Source organism: Asparagus officinalis, chromosome 5 (assembly GCF_001876935.1).
Source record: "Asparagus officinalis chromosome 5, Aspof.V1, whole genome shotgun sequence".
NCBI lineage: Eukaryota > Viridiplantae > Streptophyta > Magnoliopsida > Asparagales > Asparagaceae > Asparagus > Asparagus officinalis.
The window spans coordinates 106,672,080-106,684,943 of record NC_033798.1 but is presented as its reverse complement, the minus strand read 5'-3'; the positions used below and the strand labels follow the sequence as shown (position 1 = coordinate 106,684,943).

The window sequence follows — 12,864 nt, the reverse complement described above, 5'->3', positions numbered from 1 at the left end:
TTAACACCAAAAAGAAAATTCGCCAGATATCAGATAAAATTAGAAGGCCTTATGCATAAGAAGTTTCACCACTATCAATGAATATATATTTGAATATATGACACTGCATGAATAGCGAAACCAAATGATACTCAGGCAAGATAAAATGATATGGAATTCTTTTAATCAGAACTGAAAGAAATTTTACAGAAAAGAACTGTCTGCGTATTTTCTTTCTTTTATCCAAAATTCTGGCAGTGAAAGCTTATCGCAAAATAGCTTTCAAAAGTAGGGCTTCACTGCTTTAAATCCTGCAAGATGTTACATTAGGCGATCCTCACAAAAGGAAAAGGGAAAACAGTTGTACAAGCTGAGATCCATGGCATTTACTTACAGTAGAAATTAACAATGTAACATGGGTACTTGTACCGTGAAGCCATGTCACACAAGACATGTATCATATATGTATTTAAGAATTTGGTGTTTGCTAGTGTATTTGCGTGTAAGATTTTAATAATTCTTGCTTTTTTTTCCTTTTTTTCATGAGAAGGAACACACACGCATTTTCTGTACATGAACAAAAGAATAGAAGAAATAATAGCCACAACTGACCAAATAAATCTAGAAGCAAATACAAAATGGGATTCTAATTAGTATGGATAAAACACACGGGACTTTTTCATGATTTTCAAATATGTGCTCTTTCTATTCTCAAATGTACACAAGCAACCTTTCACAGAAACTCCAGATGTTAATCACAAACTTTGAAAATAGACACTAGAATTATGAGAGTTGAATAAAATGAACTGTAACTGACAGATAATTTGCTACACACAATTAACATAGGCTAAAAGAGATGAAAGTTGTATACACACCAATCTAACTGTTGATTTTTGACCACTTGGAAGTATTATTGAATGAGGACCAATCCCATGGCAACACTCATGGCAAACTGTATGCGTGTAGAAAGATTCAAAGTCGATGTACTCCTTTTGCTCCATGTTGATGCATACATCAGCTATTGGTTGGAGAATATGCTTAAACCTGACAAGTACAGAGTTGAAGCTTAATAATTTCATGAAATTTTAATATATAGTAATAAGAATTAAGGTTTTAGGATTTTAATGCCTAAAGAAGAGAAAAGAATAACAGAAATAACAAAAGCGACACATACTTGGCCTCTGAGATATTCTTCAGCATGACCATTGATGTTCCACGCTCATTTACTATAAGTTCATCATTTGGCAAGTTAAAAGCAACAGTTTGGGGACCTTTTACATCCTGAAATGTAACAGAAAAACAACTCAAATTCTTTGTGATCAATAGAACCATAAGAGAAGTCGGTATGTTTACCAAGTAAGATGAGATGAAGCTCTCAACGTAAACCCCAAATTTAAGCTAGTACGGAACTTGTTAACAATTGCAGTTTTATGTATATATTTCTGTTTCAAAACTAAGAGAACAAGAAAAAACAAAATTTACTTTCCAATAATCAAATAAATATGTAGGGTTCTCTTATATATTTTGTAATATTTTGAATTGACAACGACGTAGCATGTTTTTTAAGTAACACTAGCATTTTGTTTTGTTTTTTTCCCTAGCCTGTTTTCTTGCATAGATCATAATATAATATAATGTAGATAACACTCTTTTGTTATCCCATGACTGGATACAGTGGTTACTTTTGTAAGTTAACTTTAAAGCTTAAATGTTAAGTCTAAATGTTAAGTGATAACTTCGGCGTGCCTTTGACAGAGGCGGGATCAATGAAGGGGGAAGGCAGTGGCAGAAACGGCTGTGGAGAAGGAAGGGTTCATAGGTTCATGAAGGAGAGATGAAATGTGGTTGTGAGGAAGTGGAGCGAGGAAGAGGGTGAAGGTACGAGGTGGAGAAAGGGGGGAGGAGAAGGAGAAAGGAGGAAGATGGGGAGGAGAGGAAGGAGGGAGGACGAGAAAGGAGGAAGATGGGGATGAAGGGAAGAAGGAAGGAGGGAGTGTTAGATATAGGTGCCCTACAGGCAATTATTGTATATTGTAACAGGACCTATATGTATATAACATCCTTGTTCAAAATGATAGTATGCTATTTTGGTCAGATTTATCTGATGTTCTAAAAATACAGATAATGTCCTTAGAATAAATACTAGACTATCAGACATTTCGGATAGTGATCGTAATGAAGAGATCTGATTAGTCGGTAACGTATATTCTAAAATGTTCCTAGTTGATGAAGTATTGAGATAGGACATCATCACTTTGGTTTAGACTAGTGTATGCTTTATTTCTCCTTTTGAATGAGATGATCAATCTCTTAGATCATTGATGTGAGACATCAAGATACAGTATACAGGTGACTCATTAGTGAATGAGTTGACTGAACGACTCACCGAGAATATCTAGTTGGTAATATACTTAACTGTCAAATAGAAGTTCTCATGTGATATAGTACATAGTAGTCTCTTGACCTGAGGCATGAGTGCAATATCTTATATGTCAGTAAAGATGTATTTAGACTTTTACCTAATCACAGTTCTTATTGAATTGTGCATAACGGTTCTTGTTGGGTACATCCCGAGACATAAGTAGATATTGAGATGCCAAGAAGGGATTCGTCTCTCACAGTATAGAGATTGATGTCATAAGATTGTTTGATATAACTATAACCTGAAAATCCTTGGCCAAGATGAATAAGATAACTGAGTGTCAATTTGATCTTATAGGTTATGAGTTTAATATCAATAAACACTAATCAAGCTATTAGGGTTTGACAGTTTGTCATACCCTAGGCTCAATAGTTTAACATTATTTGATGAAGAGACCGGACTGTACGGTATTATCATTGAGTGGTCCTGATAAAATTGGATAAGCATCTTGCAGACCTTTATCACAACTTATACCCGGGTGGTCTTCATGTGTAGCTAGCACCTCTGTTGTACTTATGGATATGATCCACTACCGAGTTTTTTAAGTTGGGCTCTAGAGTCACACCAAGCGCGTACTTGAATCCTATGAAACACAATTTATGGAGTGATGCGTATGATTGATACGCATATATGATTTTTTCGGATACACATAAACGCTTATGTATATCGGTAAAATCGGAATGCTATGCGCTTAGGAAATGAATTCCAGTATTTTTCCCATAAAGTTAACTTTTTGATCAACAGTTGACTTTTTGGTCAACAGTTGACTTTTGGTTAATTCTTGATTTATTTGATCATATAGTGACTAATTAGTTAAAAATTAGAATAATACTATATACCGTACTATATGAAATACTGTATTAGTAATATTGATTTGATATTTTTATTTATGAAATACACATGCCATGTAATAATGAGTCATGAGATGAGTCATTTAGTGGTATGGTTTGAGCACATGGTTTATTAGCACATGGTTTTAAAATGTAATGATTCATAAGATGATTCATTGCATGACTCATTAGCTTAATCATTGATATTTGATGATTCATTGCATGCCTCATAGGATGAGTCATTCATGTCATGAACACATTTCACTCTATAAATATGAGCTCTCTCTTCATGAAAGGCTAATGAAAATTAAATTTTCATAAGAGAAAGAAAGAGAGCTATACCTCTTACTAAACTTTAGCAATCTTTGAGTAAGAGGAAGTAGTAGGATTTTAAGAACCCCGGGGTGGATATCTTGCCTCGCGTCTCAAGCAGCATCCAATAGCTTTCGGGTTTACTTGAAGAGTTGGAGATCCACTACGAGGAGCTTTCTGCATCAAAGAGAGCAACCTAAGGGTTGTTCGATTCACTATCGAATCACACTACAAAAGTATGACTTTCAAACCTTGTATGCTCACTTAATAATAAGGATCATGTTAGATTTAATTAGACGATCCATATGAATATTACATGCTCTCTACATGCTTAGTATTTTTTGTACATACATGTCTTTCGCTGTGTATTATGCATGTAGACATAGCACGATTTCCTTCAGGGAGGAGGAGAAGAGAGGAGGGAGGAAGAAAAAAAATCAAAGATGAACATGAGGATGAAGATGAGGGCAATTTGGGGATACATGCTACCTTAAAAGGAGAGATGTAGAAGGTAGAAAACTTTGGTCAAGGGGTTTTTAACCCTTGACTTTTTTAAATGGGGCTGGACGAACAAAAATTTAGCCCTGAACTTTTTATGCATGAATTCAGAGTGGAGTAGGGAAGATCTTTTATAAGTTGTTTCTATAATCTACTTATTTAATTCTACTCTCCAAAGAAACAGTATCAATACTTTCCATTAAAAAAGTCCCGCAACAGGCAAGCTTGTATGGTGGTCTTTCCATGCAATATATCACATTCTTAGTTTCTTATTGGTTTCAAAGGAATATGCAGTTGGTGATCAAGAAAAACACATACTAACAGGTAGCAAGTGGTAAAGCAGTCGTAATATAGGACAAGACTCAAAAGCTGACAACGATCACGATAATAAAATCAAATTATGATCCCAGTATTTTGACAAAGAAGAAAGAAACAGCAAATCGGACAGATAAGAAATCTCATATGCACACGCTAGTATGTGAATACACAAATTTAAGTCGTATACAGCAATGACGAGTAATATCTAGGTCAGGTGTATGCAGGATTTATCTAGGAAATGTGATATGGGTTTCCACATTCATGCTTTTATGAAAAATAATTGATACGCTAAATACTTAAAATAGACACAGCACAACATATCTTCATCGAACATAGTCAGGTATGGAAGATTGCGGCACCCACTATCATAAATGGTTTTCTAAAAACCACTAACTATTTGAAGGAAATGCTACACCCTTGCTCCTTTCAGAATATCTTCCAGACCTTTGCTCTTTGCTGTAACTTGCTATTTCAATCTAAAACTCGCTACTTCTTCAGGGTTGTAAAAGTAGTGTGTTTCTGAGTTGAAACAGCAAGTATTATATAGAAAAAAAAAACTCAGGGCTCCAAAAGAAATTCCTAAAACCAAGGGTGTAACAGTTCTTTTGAGAAGTTGGCTGATAAAAGGAAATTGTGTAAAACTCGAGGGATGGAAACATGTGAGCTTCATTAATATTTTATATAGAGACACGGTTCTATCATAAATTGGTGATCTTCCCCAATGGCAATAAAGACAACTCACAACACTATGAGATAATGGTACAGCAGAAATGCATCAAAACATTGAGGCTATTTATCTGCTACCTCACCAAACAGAATTCACAGTTGTTCATATTTTCATTGCACACTTGTTCATATTTTCATTGCCACTTAGTAAAAACTGACCAAGAGTCTACAACAAATCTTATAAAACTTCATATTAATTTTCTATGAAGATTTCTCAAATTTTAGTGACACTCTTTGGACAAGTAAGGTGGGAAAAGGCTTAGATAATGAGAATGATATGATAAATGTGACTAGACATGGATGATATGATAATGATGTGAATAACATGAAGGAAGATGGAGAATCCTCCAATTGACTGGTCTGCAAGTTAGTAATGACATCTTCTACTGGATGTTTTCAGCTAAATTTCAACATAAGTTGTGAATTCCAAAGTTGTTGCAATTTGTTGTCAATGAAGTATGAAGGAACACCGAAACAAAATCTAAAAGGTTTATACTTAACGAAGTCATTTCAAAGATTAAGAGTTAAATTTTAAGAAAAGAACCATAACATGAACATCGAACTTGGTTATAAAGTAACAGATGGAGAGTGCAGCACACATACATCAAAGCAACTGCAGATCTCAACCCCTTGATAGGATGCATAGCTATAAATGGCAAATACATTTAACAACCATAACTAAATTAATGTTTCAAAAACTCAGGCAAATAGCTACTGGTTAGTCTAAAATAATCAACAGGAATTGGTTAGTCTAAGATAACAGATGGAGAGTGCAACACAGATAAATCAAAGCAACTGCAGATCTCAACCCCTTGATAGGATGCATATCTATAAATGGCAAATACATTTAACAACCATAACTAAATTAATGTTTCAAAAACTCAGGAAAATAGCTACTGGTTAGTCTAAAATAATCAACAGGAATTGGCTGTAAAAACTCACCCCTGCATTGTAAATGAGCTGAATTACACGGATTGGAGCAGCAACAACATCTTTTGACTTGTAGACATTGTCCAATGGAAGATTTTGTTCCAAATCCTGGTTTAGAATATCAATTGTTAAAATTACTATGAGTCTATGACGATAATCCATACAACAATATTAGGTTTAAAATATACCTCTAAATGGTCCCCGAAGAGTTTAACTTGAGAAGTTGCAGTATCATCTCGTATTCCCACAAATGCCTCAAAAGTAGCCTTCATTAGGAGAAGCAACATCCATTTCAAATGCACATTACAAGAATATTAGAATAGATTTACTTCAACAAGTGCACTATTGCTTTAAAAAAAAGTGCTCTATTGCTTATTCATTTTCATTTCTTTTTATTATAATTCTTTAATAAATGTGGGCATTACCGAAACAAGTGGCATTTATTGTATGACTTTCCCGTAGAAGAACTACAACCAAAACCTAGTTTTCTTGAGTGGAGATTGTTCGACTGCTAATGCTTAAGGAGTACTTGGTAAATAACAGCATTGTGCTTGTAAATGACTAGCTCAGTGGAAAGCAAAAAAATGTCGAAGACACCTAGTAAGAGAGAACTTCTCTCAACTTCTTTTCATATTTCACCTTACTTGTCTGACTCAAGGTTTCAGTTCTTTTCCCAAGAGTTTTCTAGACTGACTAACTTGTTTTACTCTCTTCTCAATCAACTAAGAAAAAAGTACTTCTTTGTATGAGAACATTACTAATAGAGGAAGAATTAGAGTGTACATGCACCTCGGGAATAACTTATCCACCGGAGATAGCGAATTGTGGCATAACTTGATAGTTGGTCCTAAAAAAAATTAAGTTCCTTTTCACTTTTGCCAAGTTACTAAATTACTAATTATAAGTCTGATACTTGCGCTGAATTACTGCCTTTCCATATAAACATTGAAGAGAAGATGCATTGAGATTTTTAAAAGCTGAACCTGGTAAACACAGAAGAAGAAAAAAGATGAAGGGTTAACAATTGGGTAACATGTTGTCCTGAGCAGATAGTCAATTATGGAACTGGAGATTTATGTGATCCTAAAGAAATTCTTTTCGTTTATGCGAAATACTGAATAACTACTTAAAGTTTGATGCTTGTGCTACATACTGCAAAAGTTCTTGATATCAAAAGTGGAGAGGAGATGAAGTGATTTTTTAAAAGTAAGATATCTATAGCCATTCAGAACAGTGATGAGGAACTAACAAACCGCAAAATTTTCCATTTATGTACATGACAAATGAAGATAAACAAAGCAACTACTGGAAAGAAAGAACATTCAGGTCCAACCTAAAGGATAATGGCTCTTAATCATACTTCTCTAATATATGAAATAAACAGCAAGAAATGAAAATAGACCACACTAAAGCTACAAGTACCTTGTATCCAAAGAGTCCATCTTCATATGTTTCATATGGGCCAATAGTAACATCAAGTTTCGAATCCTACAATAATACAACTGAAAAGTCATGTAGAGTAGTACTACAGTATTTAATATCAAGTTAAAGGAAGGAAAATTAAATGATTAAGCTTTGCAGCTTAGGCACAATAAGCAATCAAAAACTCTAGCATCCATTATTAAAAATAATTTCCTACATTATATTCCAAAACACTGATTTTAAGACTCAAATTTCTAGTAGCTAAATTTAGCTAAAATTTTGACGCCTCTTTTTCATTTACATCTTCCATGAGTTCATGTTCTTAAAATTTTCTAAGAAAATGTAGGATTTGATAAATCAGCACTAAAGCTAACAGATTATGACTACAAGGTTCCCAGAATATTGCTAAAAGAACTGAAGTCTAGTTCGAACCTAGGACTATTTATAAGGAGCTCTCTGCACAGATAATTTTTCATGTTTATTGTCCGTGGAGATTTGAAACAAGATCCAAATTTGACCTATAAATCATGGACAATTGAGAAAGAGCATGAGGCGCTCTTTCCCCTCAGTATTTTCAAGAAATGCTCATATAATGTGCCACTTCAACAAAGAAGGGGGTAGGGACTAATTTAATTCCCCTCATAAGCTATATTCTCTAGCAGTCATCCTTAGGCAAGAGTTCATTACAGAGATAGCATGCTTAAGGTAGGAGACAAGATATATGAATATGATAAATGGGAACAGATATACATAGATCAAGAAATTTTATCAGGTAAATTTAACTATATAATTATGAAACTTTACTAAGAAGATATTGAGGTGGAAGCATGCTCACCAACTCCATCCAAGCTACGTCGGAATCATAGTAGTTATTTGACAGGAAGGCATCTGCTTTGGTTTTTAACAACTTCTTCAGGCTTCAAAAGAAAAAGGAAATATTTTTCGTATCAATTTAAGATCAATAACTACCAAGAGGGGATTTTAAGTCTGGAATGACATAAACATGTCCTGTAATGCATCGTACCTGGGTGAGTCAGTTAATTGTGATGCTTCTCTCAGAAACTCAGCAGCTTTTAAAAGACGATCTCCATATTCTTGAGAAAATGGAACCACAAATAGATCATCTGAATTCGCATGCTGGTCTTGCCTAGCTTGACTGCTAGTACCAGATTCTAAAGGGGATAATACACTATCCAGTTCAACCTCACCATGCCTTTTGATGACATTGAAAAACCCTGTTGCAGCTTCTTTTTCATTATCGCCTAGACTACCCTTCCACAGTTCAAACTCCTACATAGAAATAGATATATTTCAAGAATGCTTATAGAGTAAATCTGTAAGAGCCTACAAGTTCTGTAAAAGACTCCAACTATAGTACCACCACCACTATCATCCTGCCCACTCCCATCAAATGTAATCAACCATGAACAAAACTCAACATAAATAAGCTCAACAAAAAATTGACCAAGAGTTTACAGCCGGCTATCGACCTAATACTACGAGTTCATGGTGAATTACAGCCACTGATAAGGAATCCATGCACAAGAGATGACCTTGTTAGGTCTCATGTTTATGAGTCTACTATCTAATCAAGTTTTAATGATTAACAAACAAATCCTAACAACGATTGTCGAGTGTTTATATTTGCCTGTTAGGAATCCTACACAAAGATCCTAGTCACAGGTTGGTTGGATTGCGCCTTCATGATGATATCTAAAGGAGGTCGGCAAATATAGGAATGAAGTCATTCGCATTTCCAGTCAAAAACAATATCGTGCTTCATCCTCACTACCAAGATCGAGCTTAAATGAAGATTTTTTAGCTTGGGTATATAGTGTCTAGTTTAGTTGTTATACTTTGTGTGTTTATACTTATTGGGTATATAGTGTCTAGTTTAGTTGTTATACTTTGTGTGTTTATACTTATAGCTCAAAATTCATACACACTTGTTTTTTATTTATCACCTAGTTGTTATACTTTGTGTGTTTATACTTATAGCTCAAAATTCATACACACTTGTTTTTTATTTATCACCGTTTTGGATTATAGACTTAACGATAACATTTTATATCTTTTCTCAAATCTACAAATCTATTGAAAGTGTTTCGAAACTTGTTTGAAGAAATTTCATCAAAATCAAGTTTTGACGATTTCGTATTTTTGAACAGTTTACAAAACAAATGAGTATTCACAAAATAGGAAATGCAAATTGAGAAATTCTTTTTCTAACATGTTCTATTACATGTTTATAAACATGTACTAAAACTTTATCATTTTTAGAGTTGATTTACTATGTTAAATTGATTTTACAAAATCAAGTGTTTCAGCAGTTTTCAGAATCTAGAACATCTGTTGTAAAACTGTGGTTTCTCACAAAAGGGAAGTGATATTTCGGAAATTCTTTCTCTAACATGTTTATCTACATGTGTAGAAACTTTCCTCAAAATTTTACGATTTTTGGAGTTGATTTGATATTTTTAATTGATTTTAGAAAGCCAGCTACGCAAAAAATTTAGAATCTGACATATCTACCGTGTGCATGAAATCAGTCGACCGACACCTCTCAACCAATCGACCGATCGACCGATGACCCCAAATCGGTCGACCGACACATGAAAATCAGTTGACCGACCAGAGAGCCGTTGCAACAACTGCTAGTTTTTCCAAATTCCATTTTTTGTAGGTTTTACCTCATTTTTTGTGCTTTTCTTTGGCTTTGGACTATTGTTTTGAGTGTCTATAAATACCCCTTAGCCCTCAACACTTTAGAACAACTATGGATGTTTAAAAAAAAGTTTTGCAAGTTTGTTTAAAGGTTTTTTAAGAAAAATCAAGAGTGTTTTGGTTTATGCAAAAGTGTTTACAAGAGGAGGAGATCATTTCGATTTTGAGCATCAATCTTCAAACCTCCATCACTCTTGTTCTTAGAGAAGTTTTTCTGACTCCTTAATCTAGCTTATTGTCATTTTGATTCTTATATATATATATATATTTATTATACTTATTGTTTCACACACACCCATATTGAGCTTAAATATTTTTCACACATAGTACATTTGGATTGTGAGTGTGATTAGTTGAGTGAGCTTACACTTAAGTTCTCATCCTTGTATTAGAGAACAAACAAATTTACTTTGAGCTAAATTGTTGAGAGAACACATTGTAATACACAATGACACTTAGAAAAGTGGAGAGACGGGATCGATTCCAAAAAGAGTGGCGTCGGTTGTAATTCCTGGTAAGAGGTTGTAGTTTCGAGCACTTGAGGAAGGTGACACGGGCTAGGTCAACATTTAGAGGAGTATATTGTGTGATTGCATCATGTGAGTTGTAAAAATTTTTAGTGAACTTGGAAAACCGAATGTGTAGTTATTTTGGTGATTAGTGAATATTCTCCTCGAGGGTGAGGAGCGGAGACGTAGGTCGTGGGTCAACCGAACTTCGTGATCATTTGCTTTGTATTTGTGTTTGGCATTAGCGTATTTTCTTGTGTTCTTTGTTTATCATATATCGCCTTTGTCTCATAGTTTATATCGCCCTTTGTTTTATCATATATCCTACCTTATATCTTTGTGTATATATCTTTGTGTATATCATATTGTTAGGATATACTTGTTACTAAGTTTTAATTTGACATTAATATCGGATTAGATTAGCAATTACCCTATTCACCCCCTAGGGTACTTTCAGACCTTACCATAAACCATAGAGGGTCAACGAGCAGGTAGATGGTCCTATTAGTTTTCCAGTTTAAGACTTTAAGCATATCCGACCAACGTGCAACCATCCAAAACCCCCTATATTAAGAAAGAGAGGGTCTAAACAAACACAAAAATGATAACAATACCCCAAGGAACCTCATTGAACTCTGAGGCACAAAAATGCAGACCAAAGTGGGATTTGAGACATAATGGTCAGTATTGTCAATTTACAACCATATTTTATATGATAACTTTTCAATAGTATAATTACATTACAGCAGTAAGAGTCTTTATAACATTAAAATAGGAATCTGTAGCTTGGACTCGAAGAACTTTCAAATATATGTGGAGTATATGACCTAAGAATATCACTTCACAAGCTATTAGTTGGGAACTTCGAATTAAGGGAAGCCTGCATGGATCCATGCCGATACTACTTGGACAATTGGTCTAGTCCAGTAACATAACTTTCATATTGGTTTTTATATATGTCCCAACATTTTCACAGATTGATATTCGGACCCATAAAAGGTGATATTATATTGAAGTTTTCTAGCATGTGGCACCCAGCTAACTATTAGAAAACTATATCTAAATAAATAAAAAACTTTGAAAATCATTGTATAGTTAGAAGATTGTGAATATGCTTTAAGAAAGCGGACTATGTAAGAATTGCCAGTTAATAAGAAAAACAAGGTTGCAGCTGTAAGCTACAGATTTATTTCTAAACATTGAGAAAGGTAAACGGTAAAATGCTAATCAGGGGCATTATTCTTTAAATTGTTCAAGAAAAAATATTTCAGTTAGAATCGTCTTGAATGAGGCCCAATTTTATTGATGTTGAGATTTGGAGAGAAAAGAGTTTCTTGGAGAGTTCTTCCCTCACTCTATACTTTATTATTTATAGAGATGGATAAGCTACGAGTTAGTCTCACAGGCAATGTGAAACTAAACCAATGCTAAATTAATACTCTCTTCTAACACTCCCCTTCAAACTGTAGCATATATATCATGCATGCCCAGCTTGTCACAAATAAAGTCAACCCGTGTTCGACGAAGTGATTTTGTAAGAATATTTGCCAACTGATGTACTATCGATACATGTTTTGTCGTGATGATTTTGTCCTCGAGCTTCTTGTGGACTACATGACAGTCGACTTCAATATGTTTGGTTCTCTCATGAAACATGAGATTCTCAGCAATGTGAATTGTTGTTTTATTATCGTCATATAGACTCATGGGACATTCAAGGGAGACCAATCTCTGTCAATAGGTCTCTGATCCAAACCATCTCTAGTGTCACATTTTTCATAGCTCTGTATTTTGATTATGTACTGGATCGAGACACAACACTTTGCTTCTTACTTTTTCATGACACCAGATTTCTTTCGAGAAAGATACAATATCCAATAGTCAATTTCTTATCAAAAGGACATCAGCCCAATCTGCATAAGAAAAGCCTACAATTCTGGTGTCCTTGATCTGAGTAGAGAATTCCTCGTCCTGGAACCTTCTTCGAGTACCTCAAAGTTCTCATTACTGCATCCAAGTGAGTAGTTCTTGGTGCGGACAAGAACTGACTCACAACACTGACTACAAATGTGATGTCAGGTCTGGTCACCATCAGATAATTCAGTTTTCCCACCAATCTCCTATGCTGCCCAACATCCTCAAGAAGCTTCCTCTGATCTGGCAGTAGTTTTGAGTTCGCATCCATTGGAGAATT

General features: G+C 34.6%; 1 protein-coding gene across 1 annotated transcript in view; it reads right to left on the bottom strand.

Annotated features, from left to right (window-relative positions):
* Window positions 1–12,864, bottom strand: part of LOC109842313 (nudix hydrolase 3) — a 29,282-nt gene that overhangs the window by 4,000 nt on the left and 12,418 nt on the right. The window contains exons 11-17 of the mRNA XM_020411208.1: window positions 8,462–8,727; window positions 8,273–8,354; window positions 7,438–7,503; window positions 6,204–6,281; window positions 6,028–6,123; window positions 1,154–1,260; window positions 855–1,023 (exon numbers count right to left, since the gene is read on the bottom strand). Coding sequence (XP_020266797.1) covers window positions 855–1,023; window positions 1,154–1,260; window positions 6,028–6,123; window positions 6,204–6,281; window positions 7,438–7,503; window positions 8,273–8,354; window positions 8,462–8,727 — 864 coding nt within the window. The remainder of the gene's footprint in view (window positions 1–854; window positions 1,024–1,153; window positions 1,261–6,027; window positions 6,124–6,203; window positions 6,282–7,437; window positions 7,504–8,272; window positions 8,355–8,461; window positions 8,728–12,864) is intronic.